Source organism: Mixophyes fleayi, chromosome 10, assembly GCF_038048845.1.
Source record: "Mixophyes fleayi isolate aMixFle1 chromosome 10, aMixFle1.hap1, whole genome shotgun sequence".
In the NCBI taxonomy this organism is placed as follows: Eukaryota; Metazoa; Chordata; class Amphibia; order Anura; family Limnodynastidae; genus Mixophyes; species Mixophyes fleayi.
This window is the reverse complement of record NC_134411.1, coordinates 88624775-88650832: the sequence shown is the minus strand read 5'-3', so window position 1 is coordinate 88650832 and position 26058 is coordinate 88624775. Positions and strand designations below refer to the sequence as shown.

Genomic DNA, 26058 nt, shown 5'->3' with positions numbered 1-26058 from the left:
ACAGCCTAATGTATAGGGATCACACACAGAACGTTTATTACAGCCATATGTCTTACAGTCATGGCAAATAAACACGCCTAATGAACTGAGAAAAGTCCATTTGGAATGAAATACTGCTTAGAAGTATTGGATGAATACTGGGGGCTAGATTTACTAAGCTGCGGTTTGAAAAAGTGGGGATGTTGCCTATAGCAACCAATCAGATTCTAGCTGTCATTTTGTAGAAAGTACTAAATAAATCGAAGCTAGAATTTGATTGGTTGCTATAGGCAACATCCCCACTTTTTCAAACCCGCAGCTTAGTAAATCTAGCCCTCTGTCTCTTTAAGGTTCTCCTATGGAATTTTGTGGGTTCATCCAACATCATTGAGAATGCAGCCTATCAATTTATTGGGGACTGTTTTTCTCTCACTCCCTTTCTTGTGATTTTGGCTGGAAATTGTGACGATAAAGAAAAAGGCTCAAGAATCCAGCTGTATTTTTAAGTACGGTAGATCTAGGGGGTATATTTACTAAACCGCTGGTTTGAAAATGTGGAGATGTTGCCTATAGCAACCAATCAGATTCTAGCTGTCATTTAGTTAGTACATTCTACAAAATGACAGCTAGAATCTGATTGGTAGCTATAGGCAACATCTTCACTTTTTGAAACCCGCAGTTTAGTAAATATACCCCCTAGACTTTGTACAAGTCCGGAGACAGTTAAAGTCATAGTGATCACCATACCAATGGAGCAGCATTTATTGCAGTGATTGGCGCACAAGAGCTCAGAGGGGAACGGTTTCCAATTAACTTCAATTCACAGACAAAGTAATTATAGATCTGTCTCAGAACAGCATGGATTCTCCACTTAGAGAAATCCACGAGGGAATTGGACAAGATAGAGTTCTATTAATCTCCTAGTATCATGTCCCATGTGATGTATACCCAGATGGCAGTGATACAAGCGCCACATAGACAGGCACAGATTAACATTTGTGTCCCCTAAGATCTGTCCCCTGGTTCTGTGTATGCACCACCTGACTCTACTGGGGCATAGCTGGACAACCCACTGTTTAAAGTAAGTAAAAAAAGTAAGTAAAGGTTACTTAAAAGAAGAGCCATCAAAATGCATATTATTTAAAACAAAATATATTTTGAAAATAATTTATAATAAATAGGTTTTAAATCATGCAGGACCTAACCTGACAGTTGGGTCTGTAATACCATCAGTCTCCTCCTTCCTACCTGCTCCATGGCACGCTGCTCACCTCTAGGGGGCAGTGTCTGGGAGACATCAGTCAGTGGAGATGCTATAGCACAGTCATTAGAGGGTGAAGAACAGGGACTCGTTCAACAAATCCGGACCAGGACAGAGATGACATCATTTTCATACCTACCTGTCCTTGCTGCATATTTCATTGCTGTTAGTGTCGACAGTGTACGGAGTACAACATGGAGATCAGGTATGCAGTACCTACATAGATGGGTATGCTGTAAATGTATAGTTGGGTATGCTGTAACTAGTTGGGTATGGTGTACCTACATACTTGGGTATGCTGTACCAATATTGTTCAGTATGGTGTCGAAGTCTACATAGTTGTGTATGCTGTACCTACGTAGTCGGGTGTGTTGTACCTACATAGTTGGGTATGGTGTAACTACATAGTCGGGTGTGTTGTACCTACATAGTTGGGTATGATGTAACTACATAGTTGAGTATGCTGTAACTATATAGTTGGGTATGGTGTATCTACATAGTTGGGTATACTGTACCAATATCATTCAGTATGGTGTACCCACATAGTTGGGTTTGCTGTACCAATATTGTTCAGTATGGTGTAACTACATAGTTGGGTATGGTGTAACTTACACCATACCCAACTATGTAGTTACACCATACCCAAGTATGTAGGTACAACATACTGAACAATATTGGTACACCATACCCACCTATGTAGTTACACCATACTGAACGATATTGGTACAGCATACTAAACTATGTAGATACACAATACCCAACTATGTAGTTACAACATACCCAAGTATATAGGTACACCATACCCAACTATACCCAACTATGTAGTTACAACATACCCAACTATGTAGTTACACCATACCCAACTATGTAGGTACAACACACCCGACTATGTAGTTACACCATACCCAACTATGTAGGTACACCATACCCAACTATGTAGGTACAACACACCCGACTATGTAGTTACACCATACCCAACTATGTAGGTACATCATACCCAACTATGTAGGTACAACACACCCGACTATGTAGTTACACCATACCCAACTTTGTAGGTACAGCATACCCAAATATGTAGGTACCACACACCCAACTATGTAGTTACACCATACCCAACTATGTAGTTACACCATACCCAACTATGTAGGTACAACACACCCAACTATGTAGTTACACCATACCCAACTATGTAGTTACACCATACCCAACTATGTAGGTACAACACACCCAACTATGTAGTTACACCATACCCAACTATGTAGTTACACCATACCCAACTATGTAGGTACAACACACCCAACTATGTAGTTACACCATACCCAACTATGTAGTTACAGCATACCCAACTATGTAGTTACACCATACCCAACTATGTAGTTACACCATACCCAACTATGTAGGTACAACACACCCGACTATGTAGTTACAGCATACCCAACTATGTAGTTACACCATACCCAACTATGTAGTTACAGCATACCCAACTATGTAGATACACCATACCCAACTATGTAGTTACACCATACCCAACTATGTAGATACACCATACCCAACTATGTAGTTACACCATACCCAACTATGTAGGTACAACACACCCGACTATGTAGTTACAGCATACCCAACTATGTAGTTACACCATACCCAACTATGTAGATACACCATACCCAACTATGTAGTTACACCATACCCAACTATGTAGGTACAACACACCCGACTATGTAGTTACACCATACCCAACTATGTAGTTACACCATACCCAACTATGTAGTTACAGCATACCCAACTATGTAGTTACACCATACCCAACTATGTAGTTACACCATACCCAACTATGTAGGTACAACACACCCAACTATGTAGTTACACCATACCCAACTATGTAGTTACACCATACCCAACTATGTAGTTACAGCATACCCAACTATGTAGTTACACCATACCCAACTATGTAGTTACACCATACCCAACTATGTAGGTACAACACACCCGACTATGTAGTTACAGCATACCCAACTATGTAGTTACACCATACCCAACTATGTAGTTACACCATACCCAACTATGTAGATACACCATACCCAACTATGTAGATACACCATACCCAACTATGTAGTTACACCATACCCAACTATGTAGGTACAACACACCCGACTATGTAGTTACAGCATACCCAACTATGTAGTTACACCATACCCAACTATGTAGTTACACCATACCCAACTATGTAGATACACCATACCCAACTATGTAGTTACACCATACCCAACTATGTAGGTACAACACACCCGACTATGTAGTTACAGCATACCCAACTATGTAGTTACACCATACCCAACTATGTAGATACACCATACCCAACTATGTAGTTACACCATACCCAACTATGTAGGTACAACACACCCGACTATGTAGTTACATCATACCCAACTATGTAGGTACAACACACCCGACTATGTAGTTACACCGTGTAACTACATAGTTGGGTATGCTGCATTGTTCTGCATGCTGTACCTACATATTCCATATGGTGCCATGACATTGTTCAGTATGACGCAACTACATAGTTCTAGCTTGACATCATGGTGGTAAATCCTGTATTACAGAAATTGCTCAATAGGCTATAATGACCAAACACTTTCTAGCTCAATCATTTTCCCAAACATTCTATAAATGAAACTGAATGCAGAATAAGTCACAGGAAAAATAAAACAGACTTGTAGAGAGAGAAAGATCACTTTATTAGGGATATTTTCTCCCTGGACACAAGTACGAGAAGCATGCAGACCTCACAGAAGCGCCAACATATACTATAGAGGTGCACAACTGGGCCTTTCTACTCGCTACAAAACAAGCGGGGGTAATCTGGAAATTTGCCACCTGTACATGCACTGAAAACATTACCAGAGAAGACGCTGTATCATCCACTGATAGAGACATGAATGCGACTCTCAGCCTCACACAGTCGCTGCTACCTCCGTACATGAAGGATTAACCATTTGGTGTCCTGTAAATCCATCTTTTGTATGGTGTCTGTGTTCTGCATGTACATGTAGGAGAGGCATCATCTGGTGAATGTTCATTTGCTGGTTATTGTGTAAAACATCACTTGGCTATAATAAATCAGCCTATTATCGCTCTCTCTCCAGTTTTATCTTCATTTTAGGTACATTTTGGATTTTATAACAAGCAAAGTGACATAAATCTTCTGCAGTCTGTTACCAGTGTCAAAAGCTATTAGCCTAATTAGAAAACAGGATTATTTATGCTAGGTTCAAATACAGCAAAGCTTCAATCGTCTCTAATATAGAAAGCATGTAGTGTTGTTCTATGTGACAGACTCATACAGTAAGAATTTTCCTATTATAGATCACTGTATCTACGTCAAGAAATGGTTTTACAAGATCCGCTGATTAATGTCGGATTAACAGAACACGTCTTGTTTGAAAAAGCTAAAGAACAGCCAGTTGCCGTTAACAGCAACCTTTGGAAATGTCAGGGCTACAAGGTGGGCGAAACGCATAGATGTAGTGTCTCACTATTCATTCACAGACCTGACATCAAGTTCCATTTGCATCTTCCGCAGATGGTTTCTAGAGACCCGCGTAGCTTTTCCCATGCGCCTCCCTCCACTCCCGTCTTGACTTGCTATCAGATGTGTTAATCTGATAGATATCAAAAGTAAAGTCACACAGACTTGTGTTTTAATGCAAGCCTGCAGAGACCCCAAGAGATTCCTTTGTAGATACTTTTAATGAGCCAACATGTGCTTGATAACTCAGATATCTGCGGGCCCTTCAACATAGGACTCCACAAAAAAAAAAATCTAATACAAGCACTAATGAAGTGTTATGTCGAAATTATAAAAGGCTTGCTTTTCAAAAGAAATATGCTGTACTAGATCAGATCCTTCCTTATAATAATAATAATAATAATAAGACAAAAAGACAGAAATTTGGCAGGGTGATCAGAAACCCACTGTGGCTTCGGCTCACAACAGAAAAAGATGTGGCTAGATCATTGCTTGACCTCAAACCCAGTGATGTTTTGAAACTATAAATAAGACAATGACTGTGGATAAAGTAAGCTCCAATCACACAACTAAGCATCACAAACAAACAAACCCCCCCCCCCCTTCTTCATAACCCCATGTCAGCACTTTTAAAAATGAAAATTGAAATGTTATTGTTCCAGTAATATGTCTATCCCTCTTTTCCCACCAGTCATTCTTTTTTGTCTATATTTTAAGTAATTTTACATTCAGTGCCTCCCCAAGTATGCTGTGAAGGGCAGAAGTACCAGAGTAATGACCAAGTATCATTAGAACACCATGAAACACACAATCTGAACAACTTGTGACCAGTTTGACCGCTGACCACAGATACCGCTGCAGACCTCGTGCTACTGTGATGCATTGGTGTCATGAGGTCAATCAGTGCACTGGCAGTCCATAATGTTAGTTGTCCAGCACTGATAGAAGTAATGGGGATGACAGTAGTGAATGCAGCAGCAGTTCAAATGTAGGGTGCTTTCTTTCAAGTCTGAGTGGCTGAATGGGCTTTATCCGACACATGTGAAGGCATTGGACGAGGGTTGGAACGTGGTGAGTTACAAGCTTTCTGGTCTTTCCAAGGATGGGTGGGGGGGAGTTGAAGAGACATTGAGGAGTTCAGCAGAGCACTGGGCTCATTAAGGGGAGTTGAGAGCAGAGTCCGGGGATTCTTCACTTGGGCAACGAGGGGGGAAGACTTTGTAGCTGTAATACTCTACCACTTGTTTTGGCACTTCGGCCAGGACGCACTTTGCCAGGGCAGCTGGAGAAGCCTGAAAAAGACAACCAGAAAATGAATGGTTAACAGAGTGTGTCTTTTGCCAACAGAGCCGTAACTAAGAACTTAGTGCCCGGGGCAAGAAAGATAACTAAGACCACTGGCCCTCAACTGTAACTAAATTAGTTTAAAATATATCATTATCCTGTTCCCCCCCGGGTGGTTGCTCCTTACATCCAGCCATAGTTACGGCAGTGCCTGCCTCTATTCCCTTGTGAATGTTCAACCTTCTTATATAAGCAAACTCATTACAATAACGTTGAATAGAGGAATAATTTTTCTAAACCATAGATCTCGGTTGAAGGAACCTGAAAAACACTCTGTAAACGTAGCCCACACTGTGTACTAAAATGTTCTCTATATCCTTTAAAAAAACATCCACCTTCAGGTAACATTGTCTTCCAGACAGGTTTATTTGTATTACCCTTCAATACGACAGCAGATCTGTTGTGCTGATCCAACTATATCAAGTTTATAGATCTAAGCTTATCTGTTTTCTGCCACTGTGAAAGGGTCCTATCTCTTTTCAGGACTTAGCTCCTGATCCCTAGGCTGGGTACACACTATAGAAAATTTCTCCAGATGCAATATCGATAACGATTTTACCAACGACTGAATAAAAAAGTTCCGATCAGCATGCTGATTCACGAGGACACATCTACATGATTGACCTTCAGATCTGTGCTCTTCATCTGTCATAACCCTCGGCTGAAAAGATTGTGACTCCGCACACCCCAAAGAGATCTATGGACACTGGGCTTGAGTGCATACACACTGTAGAATTGGAACGAGATTGTTCCATCATTGAACGACATTTTTAGTACGGTTTAAAAAGCAAATGAAACAATACGATGTGCTTTGGAACAATAATCGTTCATCATCAGAGCGTACACACTAATGCGATATCTGTACGAACAGTCATTTATCGTGTGATTGGTCCGATAATCCGCTGAAAACCCTTTAATATGTACCCAGTCTTAGTATGATATACATGTATATCAAGTTTTCATGTTGTTGATCAAACACTGCTGTTACCTGTACTCTGCCTTGTACTATGACATGTCGTTCCTTAACTAAACTACATTTTGCTGGTAATTAAGCCTTCCGTGCATAACTCCACTCTACAATGGGAACAGGAAGTCACTCTTTGGGCTACATATCACTATAGAACATGGAAGCCCCCATCCGTTTCTTTGACATCACTGTGGAACAGTACTTAGAAGTAATTCAGGACAATCAGCCGTCGCTTTGATGATTCAGGGCCATTCTAGTGTATGATCTTTATTTTTATTTGAAGTGCCTTTTTGCAAACTTGATTTTTGGTTTTGATTAGTGGGTATAAGAGGCCATTCCTTGCTATGCGCCACTGGGGCGATGGAGTAGGGAGGCAACAAACGATGAGCACTATAATCGCTCTATTACCCCAGCCTCACTCCCTCCCTACCATTGCATGGTTTTAATTCTGTTAACATTGCATTGGTGGAATGCTAAATCACCAACAACTGTACCGCCATCAGTTCATACAACAATAAATAAAATCTCTTTTGCCATTGCTCTTCATTCATTGGTCTAAGTAAATGCAAAGTAACGTGCGCCATATTGCGTTATAGAATATTATATAGGATAACGTTTAAACTTACATTTTTGAATTCTCGGAATGGTACGAACTGAACAATGTCACGGAGAACCGGCTCGCCCTTGGGAGCTCGCAGAATCCCATCGTCTCCATCCAGAATCTGCATGTCGGTGAAGTCTGCGTTACCCACACCCACGATGATGATGGACATGGGGAGATAGGATGCCCGCACAATAGCCTCCCTGGTGTCTGCCATATCTGTCACCACTCCGTCCGTGAGGATGAGTAGAATGTAGTATTTCTGTAACAAGACAGTGGGGTAAGATGGGCAATAACAGTAATAATTGTTTTTTTTTCGATGGTACACTGCTGTGCTATAAGACTGTGGCATGCCCTACCGAAGCCTCCTTAGTCCTCTCTTCCTCAGCTGCCAGTCGTGCCACCCTGGATATGATAGGTGCCACGTTTGTGGGTCCATACAGTTGAATTTTGGGGAGGCAATTCTGGTAAGATTCCACTATGCCCTGAATCCCTAGATGCAGATGATGGGAAAAAAAATAGTGCATTCAACATCTTATAAAGCTGAAGATATAACAGATCAATGATGATATATCCAGGATAGTATTTTATCATAAGGAAGGAAAATGTAAGGTCCTGCTGCATATAAACAATTTGCTAGTCACATTCACAAATGTATATGTAACAGTTTAGGAACTTGCTAGAATTGAGACAATCACACACACACACGCACGCACACACACACACATATATATATATATATATATATATATATATATATATATTTGTCATATTTAGAGGTGTTTTTGAGCTAGTAACTACGCCTTATATTACCTGCAGTTGGACATTACAGTAGTAAGTGAATAAATAGTATTCATTATTTTATCTGTCCAGTGCATAATACCAATTAATTTCTGCACTCAATTCAAATATCATACAATTGGTGAAATGATCACACTATTTAGGATTAAATCGTGGTCTCATCATGACAAGTGTGAAACTCACAATAATTGTACCGTGTTTGCAATCGCAGACTCACAAATGCAAGTCCGCCCCTTCTCATGATGTCCAAAAGACGTTATTTATGGCAGGGGCAAACGCAGGATTTGTAGAGGGTGGTTTCCACACCACGCTGCCAGTGGGCGTGACCAGCATGCATGGGGGCGTGGCTATAATTTTAGACAGTGCTTGGCTGCTCCCCAACTCTTCCTATCCCTATAATATACATGGGCAATGTTGCGTGCACTACTGTTAGGTGCACACAGCTCTCCCTTTTCATGCAGAGCCGTGTGAAGCAGGGGCAGGGTCCAGCCACCTCAATTATACAGTGCCCCAGGCTTTAAGGGGAGTTTCCAGGCACTAGCAAACCCCCCTTTGGTTTGCCTATGTATGGGAACTCCCACTCTAGGCCCCATTCAGTTATGCCCTCATCAGACATCATCCATACGCACATCGACTCCACTACCCCTTCTATAAAATCACAGGGACTGAAGATATAACTTCCTTCCTACTCTTAGCACTGCCCACGTTTTAGTGCCATAGGATTATCATGGCAAAATCATATACATTCTAGGTGGCAAGTAGTGTGCGCCACTACTGCTGACGTGTATTGTGCCAAGAACATTGATTGGATGGTTGTTACAGCCATCCAATCATTGCATTCAACAAAAGATAGCACAAGTGTCAGCAGGACTGATTCTTCTCCTACATCTTGGGCAATGAGCATCTTGCAAGCGAACTACCGACCACCACCATTCTGCTCATTGGGTGGAGGTCTTGTGTTACTGTCTAATGTAGGTTCTGGGTGACGTTCTTTAGCATGATGCTTTTACTGCATTAATTTCCTAAAGTTTTCATACATCTGGATCAGGAGAGTTAATTAAAAACAGATTCCCCTTATTGTGTTACTGTGTCTTATATCCAAACAATAATACGGAATGTCTGTTATAAAATGAACAAAGGGGTGTCTGGGATTTCTGTTTCACGTATTTGGAGTATTGCTTATTGGTTTTGGCACTACTCACCAAAGTCTCACGCGGAGTCTAACATGTTCCAGGTCTTCACCAGGAACCCCCGCAAGGAAGTATGGTCTTAGCTGCGGGAACACGCAGGTTGTGGTCCTCAGATGGAGCAACCAGTGAAGCGAAAGGATGGAAGCGGTGTCAGGCAGGCCGGGTCAGAACCAAGAGATCAGGAGATGCCACAGGGAGAATCCAAGTCCGTAGTCAGGGGCTAGCCGGGTCAGGTATCAGGAGCGCAGAAAAGAATACTACAGGAACGCTGGAGCTAGGATGAGACCTAATTCTCTGGCACTCATTAGGTGCCAGAGTCAACCTTTTATAGGGGAGGCTGGGGGCAGGACTACCTACGGCGGTGGTGACGCTGAACACCACCGCCGGATACTGTGGATCGCGTCCCGTGGCTGCCGGGACCCGGAAGTGACGACCGGTTGCCTAGCAAGCGGCCGCCTAGGAACAGAAGCAGGCGTCCGTCCCTGTGCAGAGGACGGGACACAGGGACGGCGCGTGACAGTACCTCCTCTCTCTATTTGTCGGATAGATCTCCCTTTGAGGAATTGTTTCAATAGACGTGGGGCGTGGAGATCTTCTTTATTCACCCAGGATCTCTCCTCTGGCCCGAAACCTTTCCAGTGAACCAAGAATTGATGTCGTCCGTGAAGAATACGGAAATCTATGATGCGACTGACTTCAAATTCTTCACCCACAGCAGTTCGAATAGGAGCAGGATGACGGGGCAAGCGATGAAACTTATTAAGGATTAATGGTTTGAGGAGGGAAACATGAAACACATTGTGAATCCTTAGAGAGGGAGGCAGCCGGAGTCTATAGGTTACCGGGTTGATAACATGAGTAATAGGGAAAGGGCCAATATAACGTGGAGCCAATTTCTGAGAGGGTACTCGAAGTTTGAGGTTGCGAGTGGACAACCAAACCTTTTCATGGACCTGAAGCAAGGTAATATTTCTTCTATGACGATCAGCGGCTTGCTTGTAACGTTGGGAAGTCTCCTGGAGTTTGTTTGTGGTCTTTGCCCAAATCCGAGAGAAGTCCCGAATTAGGGTATCAGCAGCGGGAACCGGAGATGGAACATGACTGGAGAAGTTAGGGAGGGTGGGTTGGGTTCCATAAACGACAGAGAAGGGAGAGGAACCTGAGGATTCATGATGGTGAAAATTATGCGCGAATTCTGCCCAGGGTAGGAGACTAGACCATTTGGATTGGTTCTCTGATGAAAAACATTGTAGAAAGACCTCCAGGTCTTGGTTAACGAGCTCTGTCTGGCCATTGGTTTGAGGATGATAGCCAGAAGAATATTTGAGTTCAGAACCGAGTGTCTTACAAAAGGCCTTCCAGAACTGTGACACAAATTGGACTCCACGATTCGAGATGATTTCACGAGGACAGCCATGAAGTCTAAAGATCTCTTTGATGAAAATAGTAGCCAGTTGAGATGCAGATGGAAGAGCAACCAAGGGTACGAAGTGGGCCATCTTAGAGAATCTGTCAACCACAACCCAAATAGTAGTAAACCCGTTACTAACAGGAAGATCGGTGATGAAATCCATAGATATGCTTTGCCATGGAAGGTCAGGAATGGGAAGTGGTTGCAGAAGACCAGAAGGTGCTGATCTCGGATTCTTACAACGGTCACAAGTTGCACAGGAAGCCACGAATTCTCGAACATCGGAATGTAAGGTTGGCCACCAGAATCGTCGACGTAGGGACTAATATGTCTTCTTGACTCCAGCATGTCCAGATAGTTTAGAGGAGTGTGCCCACCGTAGAGATTTGGGTCGCAAATTCGTTTCCAAGTAGGAGCAACCTATGGGGGGTGTTTTAGCAGAGGCTCCGGTAAGGGCAATGATACTGGTGGGTGTGATGATGGGTAGAGGCTCCGAGGGAGAACATAGGTCAGAATTATCGAATGAACGGGAAAGAGCATCTGCCCGCACATTTTTGGAACCAGGACAGTAGGTCAGGATTAGGTTAAAACGAGAAAAGAAAGATCCCATCGTGCCTGACCTGGGTTGAGACACCGTGCTTCACTAATGTAGAGCAGATTTTTATGGTCCGTTAAGACCGTCACAGGATGACGGGAGCCTTCCAGGAGATGGCACCACTCCTCCAGGGCAGATTTGATCGCAAGGAGTTTCTTGTCACCGATGCCGTAATTCTTTTCATGACTAAGAAACCTTTTAGAAAAGAACCCACAGGGGAGATGTGGGCTAAGTCCGGATTTCTGGAACAGGACTGCCCTTATACCAACAGCGGATGCATCAACTTCAAGGAAAAAGGGTTTTAATTGGTCCGGCTGGGAGAGAACGGGGCAGACGTGAAGGCTTGTTTTAGACGGTCGAAAGCCTCTAGAGCGTCAGGAGGCCAACTCTTGGGATTGGCCGATTTTCGAGTCAAGGCAGTTATTGGAGCAATTACAGAGGAAAAGTTCTTGATGAATTGCCTGTAGTAGTTGGTGAAGCCAATGAATCTTTGGATGGCTTTGGTACCTTGGGGACGAGGCTAAATAGTAACGGCTATATACCTTCTGCGGATCCATGCGCAATCCAGAACCTGAAACGATGTATCCAAGAAAAGGAATCTGCTTGACCTCAAAGATACATTTTTCTAGTTTGCAGTACAGTTGGTGGGTACGTAAACGTGATAAGACCTCCTTCACATGACACCGATGGGAAATGATATCTTTTGAGAATATCAGGATATCGTCCAAATAGACAACGACAAAACGATATAGGATGTCTTGGAAGACCTCGTTGACAAAGAACTGGAAGACTGCGGGGGCGTTACAAAGCCCAAAGGGCATCACAAGGTATTCGAAGTGTCTGTCTCGCGTATTGAACACAGTCTTCCATTTGTCTCCTTGACGAATACGCACAAGATTATAGGCCCCTCGTAAGTCCAGTTTGGAAAAGACTTGTGCTCCGCTGATTTTATCAAAAAAATCGGTGATGAGGGGTAATGGATAGCGATTCTTGATGGTGATTTTGTTCAGTTGTCGGTAGTCGATACAGGGGCGAAGGCCCCCATCCTTCTTTTTAACGAAGAAGAATCCTGCGCTAGCTGGAGACGAGGACTTTCTGATGAATCCCCGGCATAAATTCTCGGAAATGTATTGTGACATGGCTTGACTCTCAGGTAAGGACAAGAGATAAGTCCTGCCACGGGGAATCTGTTTACCCGGAATCAGTTCAATCTGGCAATCTCAAGGGCGATGAGGCGGCAGGATCTCCGATCTCTTCTTGGAAAAGACATCTTTAAAGGCCTGATAGGGCGACGGAAGAGTAGTCTCTTCAGGAACGGTGCGAGTAATACAGACTCGTGGGCGAGAGGAGGTGATGCACTTGCTATGACAATGCGGACCCCAGGAGATAACTTCGGCTCGGACCCAGTTGAATTGAGGAGAATGGGCTCGAAGCCAAGGAAGGCCCAGAATTAGATTATTCACAGATTGTGGTAACACAAGGAAATGGATCCACTCTTGATGTAAGGCTCCTACCAATAGCTGAACCGCACTCGTGATGCTGGAGATGATACCGTTGCTGACGCGGTTACCATCCACGGCTGTGAGTGTAAGCGGTTGAGGCAGATCTTGAATGGACAATTGGAGCTGTGAAGCAAGAGAGGCCGAGATGAAATTTCCTGCGGCACCGGAATCCACAAAGGCAAAGGTTCGCTGGGGTCCTATAGTGGTCATAAGCTGGACGGGCATCAGGAACTCAGGATTAGAGGTAGAATAGGGAGTGGAAACGGCGACCCCTAGGGCGGCCTCCCTCTTACCATCTAGGAGGAGGCATTTCCCGGTCTCTTAGGGCAGAGACTTAATACATGACCAGCCTCTCCGCAGTATAAACATAATTTCTGCTTGAACCGTCTCTTGCGTTCTTCGAGCGTCAATCTTGAACAGCCAAGCTGCACAGGCTCTTCCGTGGAAGATAGGGGATTTTGAAATTGGGGAGCCAGTCGAGGGGTACGTCTTGTAGAGGATCTTTCTGAATTTCTCTCCCTGAAGCGGAGATCGACCCTGATACACAGAGAAATAAGGGAGTCCAGTTCCGAGGGGAGTTCTCTGGTGACAAGTTCTTCCTTGATTCGGTCAGTAAGACCCTGCCAGAAGGTAGCAATGAGGGCCTCATTATTCCATCGAAGCTAAGAAGAGAGAGTGCGGAATTGTACCGCATACTGGCCGACAGACATGGAACCTTGTCGCAGATTCAGGAGACTGAAAGCGGCAGAGGAGACCCGACCTGGTTCATTGAAGACTCTCCGGAACATGTCAATAAAAGTAGCCGAACTCTCCAGCAAATGATCATTGCGCTCCCATAGCGGTGAAGCCCAGGCCAAGGCTTGCCCACTGAGAAGAGATATTATAAAGGCCACCTTGGTACGTTCAGAGGAGAAGGCTGAAGAGTTGCACTCAAAGTGGATGGCGCACTGGTTGAGGAACCCTCTGCACCTCTTCGGATCTCCGTCGTACTTCTCCAGAGAAGGAATCCTAAGCCGGGTAGACGAAGTCAGAGAGGGAGATGGAGCCACTGCGGCCACAGCGGGGAGAGAGGGAGCAACGGAAGGTTCTACCGGGGGAGGTTGGACCGCCTGTAAATTGTCTAGCCGCGACATAATTCCTTGGACACACTGGAGTAAACGAGCTTGGTCCGCCTCCTGCTGTTCCACTCGGCGGCCCAGATGGATAAGGAGATCCCGAGCTGAGGGCTCACCTGTTCCATCTGACGTCATGGCCAGAGTATACTGTCACGTATTTGGAGTATTGCTTACTGGTTTTGGCACTACTCACCAAAGAGGCGCGGAGTCTAACATGTTCCAGGTCTTCACCAGGAACATCCGCAAGGAAGTATGGTCTTAGCTGCGGGAACACGCAGGTCGCGGTCCTCAGAGGGAGCAACCAGTGAAGCGAAAGGATGAAAGCGGTGTCAGGCAGGCCGGGTCAGAACCGAGAGATCAGGAGATGCCACAGGGAGAATCCAAGTCCGTAGTCAGGGGCTAGCCGGGTCACCTTATCAGGAGCGCAGAAAAAAAATGGTCAATAACAAGCCGAGGTCAATCCACAGGTAGCACAGAAGAGGGGTAGCAGGAACAAGCCGGGTAATACACTGGAGTCACAGAAAGAATACTACAGGAACGCTGGAGCTAGGATGAGACCTAATACTCTGGCACTCATTAGGTGCCAGAGTCAACCTTTTATAGGGGAGGCTGGGGGCAGGACTACCTACGGTGGTGGTGACGCTGAACATCACCGCCGGATACTGTGGATCTCGTCCCGTTGCCAGGACCCGGAAGTGACAACCGGTTGCCTAGCAAACGGCCGTCTAGGAACAGAAGCAGGCGTCCGTCCCAGTGCGGAGGACGCGACACAGGGACGGCGTGTGACATTCTGAAGCCACTACACATCCACTCTAAGGGGCCGTTTGGCAAATTTTAGGCCAGGGGTTGAGACTTGGTTCAACAGCCTATTAGGAACATTTTAAATGAAAACAATGCAGGTAGCCCAGTGTCCTAAAACAAGGTAGCAGCTCACTATGGGAACAGCCCGGAGGGCATTTGCTCTGCTGCCCCCCAGCTTGCCCCTACCCACTCAACAATCTTGCACAATCATGCGCCTAACCCTTTCGCAGATTTCTCCTATTACCTTACCTTCACATTCATCATCATCAGGGTTGAAGTTGATTGCAAAATCATGTGAAACCTGGACAGAATGGGAGAAAGAAAAGAAAGGTCAGTGATTGCAAAAGGAAAATGGACGCAGTACATTGCCCCTAGACCTGACATAAGTTTGCCTGGGAGCCTATCGCTGCCTCTCACGTCCAGTCTCATCAGATTACATGCAATGAGAAGGATACAGTGTCCTACACGAGGCAGCATTGTACAGGCTATGCCTTCCCCTTAACCTTCATAAATAAACACACAGAATTCACAGATCACACAAACTTCTCATGAGAGCCGAAAAGAGCCCCGTCCGTTGTATTCTTTTCATGTTCAGACGCTGATTCCCTGGGAAAGCTGCAGAGGGTTAAAGACTAGAGAGAATGACAAACAGCTTGTGAGCCGCTAGGAGCTAATGTCAAACAATGTGCAGGCGCAGTGGCCAGGCTTACCAGGTCAGGATGTGACACTGATATATCGGATGCATGAGAGAAGCGACAGAATGGGAGCACCAGAAGACGTGGGGATCTGCGCGAAGGGAGACCGGGCAGCTGAGAGAGAATACATCCAGTTGCACTGGAGTCCCAAGAGGACTATCCAACATACTTTACTGGCAGCAGGGCAATGTCTCCTGGGCTGGTATGATGGTAATAACTTAGGCACCAAAAGAGAGGTCAGTTCTATGCCTCAAAGGCTACACAGCCTGAAGCTGCTCCATAACCTCTTCACAAGCAGAACTGTCAGTCACTATACCCTCCACTAACTGACATGCAGTACAGCCCCCAGGCAAGATAATACTGAGATTATGCAGCAGCTTTAGCTGCAACATCCATCAATCTGACTGCACTTATTTCTGCGCCTATCAGCGATGTCTTTGTATTATCAGGCTGAGATGTTTAGTTTGGCTGCCATGACTGCTTTGTTCTATGCATTAAATGCAGCTGCATCCAGAGATAATTCTGTGACATAACAAAGGGCAACAGAAACAACACTGTACATATAAAGATAGAGCAATAGTTTAAGTAAAAGCAAAAAGATGCAAACAAATAATACTTTTGAGTTATCTGAAGGTGCCAAACACCTTTAATTCCATTTATAAAATATTTTACAGGGAATACTGCCTGCTCAGGTGCAAGAAATAACAGCCATTGTTAGCTCAGAAGAGGCCTTCTAGGAAAACATAACGGCCGCATCCTAATTTGTATGATGTTATAAATGAATATTGGTGAAATCGTACATATGGATAATTCTTTTTAGGAAGAGTGACAGTATTGCATGCCGTAGCCTAATAAAAAAAAGGTGGTCATTTGATATAGTAAGTAATGTGAAAAATAAAATAAAAAAAGGAATAAAACAAATATAATCTGCTTTATTCAGCTATGCAAAATACTGTAATTGTTGTTTCTCATATTAACCTTCTGATGCACAGAAGGAACTATGGTATTAATAAATATATCAAGTTGAGAGTTTCCAGCGGGTTTGAAAAGTGGAGATGTTGCCTATAGCAACCAGATTCTAGTTATCATTTATTTAGTCCATTCTACAAAATGACAGCTAGAATCTGATTGGTTGCTATAGGCAACATCTCCACTTCTCAAACCTGCCTGAAACTCGCAGCTTGATACATTTACCCCTTGGAGTTTTCCTGTCCATAACCAAATGCTAGGCAGTAACAGTCCAATGCAGCGAGTACAGAAACATTTACCATTTATACATATGTTCAAATAAAAAAATCCCTGCCTCCCTTTTCTACAACTTTTGGACATGTAGGAAAATAGTTACATTTTGGAACAAGATTTTATTCTTTATCCACTCTTCCCTTAGAGTCTCACTGACCAGGGATCCTATCGTCCTTTTTCCTCTGCGATTAAGACCAATTGGTTCAACTACCTTCTCCAAGAAGTATTAAGGATATCAAACCATTTTTAACGGTTATCTTCACAATAGCCAGAAAAGCAATTCTCCAAAATTGGACTCTACCCACTTCCCCCGCTGTTAACTGATGTCAAAATGTAGCTTATGGAAATGCTATATGTTGACAGAGAAGTGACCCTCCCAGATATTGAGAGAGGAGTCTCTTAATGTTATGCTAATTAGGCTCTTATATAGAAAGCTTGGGGGGAGGGTCTAAGAAACGATATAATGCTAATGTTTGAGTCAACTAATTGGTTCTTAATCCGACCTTTGGGTGATGATTGACAAAAAGGATGAGTTGGGGTGGTGGTTCGGAACGGGAGTTAATTTGGTAATATAAATAAATAAATCTACTCTACGAGCAATAATATGTTGTTGGTGGGTGGCTTTGATACACCCTGAAAAATAAAATTTTCGCCAAAAAATTGCGTAATATGGGGTATTAGAAATGTTGGATCATTAAGGCCAATCAGATCATTGTAATGTTCACAAGAGCACAAAGTATTTCAGCAAACACATATTATTCTGCCCACAAAAAGCAATACATTAAACTGCCGGGATAGTGTCTGTATAATGCAGCCATAATAGCCACATCTCTTACAGTCCCAACTAGGGAAGGCCAAGCAGAGCTGGATTAAGGCTCTGGGGGGCCCGGGGCACTTTAGACAGGGGGGCCCCTATGGTGTACTATGGCTATAATTTTAGACATATACACAGACAATACTGTGTGCACTACTGTTAGGAGCACACAGCTCTGCCTTCACCAGTAGTACAGTGTGATGTGGGACATACCTCCCAACTGTCCTTGTAGTTGGACCAAATCCTGACTAAGCGAGATAGTTGCCCAAATTCGGGACTATCCCACCAGATCCAGAACAGATGGCAGACTGTCTTGCTCTCTCCTACCTGTTCTTGTAACTTTCATCACCTATGGCTGCTGGTGTCTTAAACTCAGTTGTTGCTTGTGTAGATCCTGGAATGTTCGTGAAACCTAAAACAGTCCTGGCATTAAATCAATGCACCCACATTTAATATGTAGGCCTCCCTCCCTGCAAATAGGCCTGAATATAAAATTAAATAAAATTAATAGTATACAAATTTAATAATAGAACTGTTTCTCCCAACTAGCCCTGACATTGAATTAATAGCATACACATTTAATAAAAACTATTTCCCTCCCCAAAAAACGGCCCAGCAATAAATTAATAGCATTCACATGTAACAAATAAACCAATTTCACACAACCATTGGTGACAATTAATATTTCATATTCACGTTTAATAAATTAGCCCTCCTTCTCCCCAAACTTAGACCCGAATTAAATAATAAATAGTCCCGAAACCAGCACAGCATTTAATTAAATATTCCACCAACACCAGTAAAATAAATATATATGATAGCACCTATCAATTAAATAATTAGTCCTCATGGAAACTGCACCATTAAATTAATAGCCCACATATTATTATTATCTTTTCTCTGTCTCAATCTCTCACCTCTCTCCCTTTCCACCTCTCTCTCCCGTTGTCCTTTCTCTCTCACTGTTCCTTTCTCTGCCACACTGTCTCAGCCTCATACTCTCTGCCCCCCTGTCTTCTCTTACTCTCGGTTTCTCACACTCAGATAATTTATTATTCAGTTATATTTCAAGAACATTACATTGACATTTTGTACACTAAGCTTTCTCCAAGTCATACACAGAACAGTTATGATCGCTATTCAAGCAGAAGAGGTCCAAGACAAAGCTGTTATCACTTTTTTTTACTCACCTAAGATTCACTCCCTCATTCTCTCTCCCTCTCTTCGCATACCCCCCCCTGACGCATCCGCGCACTTCTCATTAATACAAACCCTCCCCCCTTCAGACGGACCAAGTCATTGGCAGGAGTCCAGATGTACAGCAGCACCGCGGCTGCTGTACATTTTAGATCACCGGCTTGTAGGTGCTGCGCGGCGGCTTCTCTCCTCTCAGCCGGCGGCGGGGGGCCCTCAGAGAGAGGGGGGCCCGGGGCACGTGCCCCCTGTGCCCCCCCCCCCTTAATCCGGCCATGAGGCCAAGGCTTCTGACGGAGCTAGGAGTGAACTCCAAGACTTGCTCCCGGATCAGTGCCGGCCTACGGGTGCTGCAGCTGGACTCAGAATTGAACAGAGTTTGGAGCAGGAGTTTAATTCCTGTAACTGCTCCTTCTTCTGCTAGCGTACAGTTTTGAAGTGAAATGTAAAACTAAAATTCAAAGTATTAATAGCTCCACAGCACTATGTCCAGTAATGTGTCCAGCAGTAGCACTATGTCCAGTAATGTGTCCAGCAGTAGCACTATGTCCAGTAATGTATCCAGCAGTAGCGCTATATCCAGTAATGTGTCCAGCAGTAGCGCTATGTCCGGTAATGTGTCCAGCAGTAGCGCTATGTCTGGTAATGTATCCAGCAGTAGCACTATGTCCGGCAATGTGTCCAGCAGTAGCACTATGTCCGGTAATGTGTCCAGCAGTAGCACTATGTCCAGTAATGTATCCAGCAGTAGCACTATGTCCGGCAATGTGTCCAGCAGTAGCACTATGTCTGGTCATGTGTCCAGCAGTAGCGCTATGTCCAGTAATGTGTCCAGCAGTAGCACTATGTCCGGTAATGTATCCAGCAGTAGCACTATGTCCAGTAATGTGTCCAGCAGTAGCACTATGTCCGGTAATGTGTCCAGCAGTAGCGCTATGTCCAGTAAAGCGTCCAGCAGTAGCACTATGTCCAGTAATGTGTCCAGCAGTAGCCCTATGTCCGGTAATGTATCCAGCAGTAGTACTATGTCCGGCAATGTGTCCAGCAGTAGCACTATGTCTGGTAATGTGTCCAGCAGTAGCGCTATGTCCAGTAATGTGTCCAGCAGTAGCACTATCTCCGGTAATGTATCCAGCAGTAGCACTATGTCCAGTAATGTGTCCAGCAGTAGCACTATGTCCAGTAATGTGTCCAGCAGTAGCACTATGTCCAGTAATGTGTCCAGCAGTAGCACTATGTCCGGTAATGTATCCAGCAGTAGTACTATGTCCGGCAATGTGTCCAGCAGTAGCACTATGTCCGGTAATGTGTCCAGCAGTAGCACTATGTCCAGTAATGTGTCCAGCAGTAGCACTATGTCCAGTAATGTGTCCAGCAGTAGCACTATGTCCGGTAATGTGTCCAGCAGTAGCACTATGTCCTGTAATGTGTCCAGCAGTAGCACTATGTCCAGTAATGTGTCCAGCAGTAGCACTATGTCCAGGAATGTGTCCAGCAGTAGCACTATGTCCGGTAATGTGTCCAGCAGTAGCGCTATGTCCAGTAATGTGTCCAGCAGTAGCGCTATGTCCGGTAATGTGTCCAGCAGTAGCGTTATGTCCGGTAATGTGTCCAGCAGTAGCGCTATGTCCAGTAATGTGTCCAGCAGTAGCACTATGTCCGGTAATATGTCCAGCAGTAGCGCTATGTCTGGTAATGTGTCCAGCAGTAGCACTATGTCCAGTAATGTGTCCAGCAGTAGCACTATGTCCAGTAATGTGTCCAGCAGTTGCACTATGTCCAGTAATGTGTCCAGCAGTAGCAGAGACAAATTTAGACCTCATGGGGCCCTAGGCAAGATACTGGTTTGGGGCCCTTCTTCCTCAAATAATCCATAACATTATATTTTTTTAAGCATAGCACATACCCCTATAGTTGAGCAGTAGGTTGAGCTCTGTGCCGCCATGCCGTCAAAGGGGGTGTGGCTTGCATTGTTGATGGCGTGTCTAGCAGTTGAAAAGAGTTAGGCTACCCTCCTACAGGAAAATAAACCTGCATTGCTGCGTACACCATTGGCAGAAGTGTGCAACACCCACTTGCTGGAGTGTGACATATATCCCAGCTGTCCTGACTTTCAGGACAACAGGACAGTGACTTAAAAGCAGCATTTTTAGTGAAAGATATGTCATTTTAATTATTTTATGTTTTTCAATTATCTGTTGTGTGCTGTACCTGGATCTCGAAGAACACCTGCTGTTTTATTAATTATCTGTATTTGTAAGTAAATCATATTTCCAAGTGAAATTACAATACTACTGTCTTGGAACTTGCATAAATTAATTAAAGGAGAACTCCACTGCCCCCTAAAGAAGTTCCTACCCAGATCATATGTTTAAAATAACATGTATATAACACTGCTCCCCCTTTACCACTGCTGCCCCTCATTACTATCCCTCTCATCACACTGTGCCCTCCTTTATCAATTTGCTGTGCCCTCCATAATTTTGCTCCCCTCTCTTGTTTCCTTCACACACACACACTGTGCCAGCCATAATTTCGCTCCCCTTCTTGTCTCCCTCACATTATGCCTCCATTAGTTTACTTACCTTTCTATTGCCTTTTTCTTTTCTGTTTTTTTGTCTTCTGTTCTGTCTTCTGTTCTGTCTGTCTTCCTTCTTTGCAACTTGCACGGCTCCTATCTGCTCCTCAGTGAGTCCTCAAACAACATGTCATTGAGCATGATGACATCACATCTGACATTCAGTGAAACAGAGCAGAGAGGAGGGAGGAGGCTACCAGGCGCTGGCGCAATCAGGTGTTTTTTTGGGGGGGTTTAGCCTCAATTTTTCATGGACCTGTGGACAAGCGGCAGCGGGGGATGGCAGGAGAAAGTTAGTGCCTCTCAGGCTTGGTGTCCCCCGGTCTGACTTACCCCAGTCACTGCCGACCTGGGCGGCCCCCTGGGGGCCTCTTGGCCCTAGGCAGGTGCCTAGGTTGCCTAGTGGTAAATCCGGCCCTGAGCAGTAGCGCTATGTCCAGCAGTAGCACTATGTCCAGTAATGTGTCCAGCAGTAGCAAGATGAAACTAACAAGCTCATCAGTAGTAATACACCTATCACAAGTAAAATGCTACTAATATGCCTCTCAGTAATAATGATCATTAAGGTAACCATCACTAGCAATGTACATTAATATTCCCATTAGTAATATTGCCCTGTAAAATATCCAGCAGTAGAAAAATTACCACAAATATGTTCAGTAGTAACAATGGCCTGTTACGCTGCACTCAATAGTAATGCCCCATATGTGCCCATCAGTAGTAATGCCCCATATGTGCCCATCAGTAGTAATGCCCCATATGTGCCCATCAGTAGTAATGCCCCATATGTGCCCATCAGTAGTAATGCCCCGTATGTGCCCATCAGTAGTAATGCCCCATATGTGCCCATCAGTAGTAATGCCCCGTATGTGCCCATCAGTAGTAATGCCCCGTATGTGCCCATCAGCAGTAATGCCCCATATGTGCCCATCAGTAGTAATGCCCCATATGTGCCCATCAGTAGTTATGCCCCATATGTGCCCATCAGTAGTAATGCCCCATATGTGCCCATCAGTAGTAATGCCCCATATGTGCCCATCAGTAGTAATGCCCCATATGTGCCCATCAATAGTAATGCCCCATATGTGCCCATCAGTAGTAATGCCCCATATGTGCCCATCAGTAGTAATGCCCCATATGTGCCCATCAGTAGTAATGCCCCATATGTGCCCATCAGTAGTTATGCCCCATATGTGCCCATCAGTAGTAATGCCCCATATGTGCCCATCAGTAGTAATGCCCCATATGTGCCCATCAGTAGTAATGCCCCATATGTGCCCATCAGTAGTAATGCCCCATATGTGCCCATCAGCAGTAATGCCCCATATGTGCCCATCAATAGTAATTCTCGCTAACACTTACACAGTAAGTAATAAAGCTCACTAATACATCCACCAGTAGTAATGCCCACTTTCATTAGCCACATGTCATGTTGGGTAGATTGAATCTTGTGATGTTTCTTTTTTCAAGAAAATTTTATAATATATAGTTATTTTACCATATTTTCTCTACAGCTGAGGTTGGTCTGTCTCGCAAAGTCAAAATAAATTCCATTTCTAAATTGTATATTTTACAGTACAAGCTGCTAACTGAGGGGCTTTCAGAGAGATCAGTCACAGGTAAATGTGGACGAAAGCAATTTTCTGTAGTTACCATCTGGCAGTAAAAGGACAAATGAACTTGTGTCTATCTCTATAGATGTTCTGCAGTTTTCTCTATTCTATTCTGCACTTTCAAATTCAAAATTCTTCCTGACACGGCTTCAGATCCATTGTTCAGAAGACTTCAATTGAATCTTCGGTGTTGTCAATCTGAGTATCTCAAGGCCCTAAGTAGCAGTAATTACCTGTGATTTACATCTCATTTAGAGAAGCATTCTTGTCTGGTGAATGATATCCAAGGTTGGTTGCCATTGACAGTGGCAGTATAATACTTGCTTGTAGCAATTATCAATTGTTACCTGATTGTCCTATATACAGAGATAATATATAAATAATTTACAGTCTTCAGCAAATCACCGGCTTCATATAGAATCCAGTGTCTGGACTGTCAATCAAAGGACAATAGCAATTGTTCACAAAACTGATAATACTACACAGCCATGAACCCAGGCACTAAACTAGCTCTACTAATTATACCGAATACTGGTAAAAATGATACTGCATTGTACTACAAGGGTTAATGTCTGAAGAAATTCCAGGGGGTATATTTACTAAACTGAGAGTTTGAAAAAGTGGAGATGTTGCCTATAGCAACCAATCAGATTCTAGCTGTCATTTTGTACAATGTACTAAATACATGATAACTGGAATCTGATTGGTTGCTATAAGCAACATCTCCACTTTTTCAAACCCACAGTTTAGCAAATACACCCCTTGCTCTGTCTTGTTGGCTGCTTAAGTACAGAATACAGCTGAAAAACTACAAATAACTAATGTTTTCGTTCTACATAATTGGTTCTTAAAAAAGTGAAATATAGTCTGTTTTTCTGACAGTAAACTCCACCTGCCACCTACTCACGCTGGAGGCAGGTATGTGGTGGGTTTAACCAGTGTTCAGCCTATAAATACACTAGAAACAAGAGACATCAATGAGGCATTCAAGTCACAGGATGAGCAGGACTCTTTGAAGATTTTTATACTTTGCAATATTATTTAGGTAGTCAGGTTGACACAGTAATAGAGCATAGGTGTCCAATAATGTCTATGGGGTTTATAGAGAGACTGTAGGGCTAGATTTACTAAACTGCGGGTTTGAAAAAGTGGTGATGTTGCCTATAGCAACCAATCAGATTCTAGCTGTCATTTATTTAGCGCATTCTACAAAATGATAGCTAGAATCTGATTGGTTGCCATAGGCAACATCTCCACTTTTTCAAACCCGCAGCTTAGTAAATATACCCCTGTAGTGTTTAAAGGGAAACTATAATCCAAAAGAATATTTCAATTTAGATTTAAACATAACTTTAGTAAGTGTGTGTTTGTTGTCTATATCCTAGGTAGTATGAGCAAGGGTAATTGAGAGAAGAGAGATATTACCAAGTGGGATCTAACTGCTGTGCAAGGCTCTTGTAGAGATCAATTGGACCTGCACACGAAGGCCCCATGTAGCAGTACAAAACCTTCTTTTCAGGTGTCGTTCACCTACATGTCCAACAAAGTTGACCAGATTATGGAGCAAAATGGTGACGTTTGCAGAGAAACAGATGTTTGCATGATGAAAGGAGTTGAACAGAGAGATTAATAGAATTGTATTATGATCATGTCCAGTGGTCAAGTCCTGTTGGAGGTGTAGTGTCCTATGTCTGTATAGAGTGTAATAGAATTGTATTATGATCATGTCCAGTGGTCAGGTCATGTTGGAGGTGTAGTGTCCTATGTCTGTATACAGTGTAATAGAATTGTATTATGATCATGTCCAGTGGTCAGGTCATGTTGGAGGTGTAGTGTCCTATGTCTGTATACAGTGTAATAGAATTGTATTATGATCATGTCCAGTGGTCAAGTCCTGTTGGAGGTGTAGTGTGCTATGTCTGTATACAGTGTAATAGAATTGTATTATGGTTATGTCCAGTGGTCAGGTCATTTTGGAGGTGTAGTGTCCTATGTCTGTATAGAGTGTAATAGAATTGTATTATGATCATGTCCAGTGGTCAGGTCATGTTGGGGGTGTAGTGTCCTATGTCTGTATACAGTGTAATAGAATTGTATTATGATCATGTCCAGTGGTCAGGTCATGTTGGGGGTGTAGTGTCCTATGTCTGTATAGAGTGTAATAGAATTGTATTATGATCATGTCCAGTGGTCAGGTCATGTTGGAGGTGTAGTGTCCTATGTCTGTATAGAGTGTAATAGAATTGAATTATGATCATGTCCAGTGGTCAGGTCATGTTGGAGGTGTAGTGTCCTATATCTGTATAGAGTGTAATAGAATTGTATTATGATTATGTCCAGTGGTCAGGTCATGTTGGAGGTGTAGTGTCCTATATCTGTATAGAGTGTAATAGAATTGTATTATGATTATGTCCAGTGGTCAGGTCATGTTGGGGGTGTAGTGTCCTATGTCTGTATAGAGTGTAATAGAATTGTATTATGATCATGTCCAGTGGTCAGGTCATGTTGGGGGTGTAGTGTCCTATGTCTGTATACAGTGTAATAGAATTGTATTATGATCATGTCCAGCGGTCAGGTCATGTTGGAGGTGTAGTGTCCTATGTCTGTATAGAGTGTAATAGAATTGTATTATGATCATGTCCAGTGGTCAGGTCATGTTGGAGGTGTAGTGTCCTATGTCTGTATACAGTGTAATAGAATTGTATTATGATCATGTCCAGTGGTCAGGTCATGTTGGAGGTGTAGTGTCCTATGTCTGTATAGAGTGTAATAGAATTGAATTATGATCATGTCCAGTGGTCAGGTCATGTTGGAGGTGTAGTGTCC

At 43.6% G+C, this 26058-nt stretch overlaps 1 protein-coding gene across 1 annotated transcript in view; it reads right to left on the bottom strand.

Moving 5' to 3' along the window:
* Positions 1 to 3954: 3954 nt before the first annotated feature.
* The window catches only part of CPNE7 (copine 7), a 91011-nt gene continuing 68907 nt past the window's right edge, over positions 3955 to 26058 (bottom strand). Inside the window, exons 13-16 of the mRNA XM_075189057.1 lie at positions 15346 to 15397; positions 8041 to 8174; positions 7707 to 7943; positions 3955 to 6061 (exon numbers count right to left, since the gene is read on the bottom strand). Coding sequence (XP_075045158.1) covers positions 5927 to 6061; positions 7707 to 7943; positions 8041 to 8174; positions 15346 to 15397 — 558 coding nt within the window. The 3' untranslated portion in view covers positions 3955 to 5926. The remainder of the gene's footprint in view (positions 6062 to 7706; positions 7944 to 8040; positions 8175 to 15345; positions 15398 to 26058) is intronic.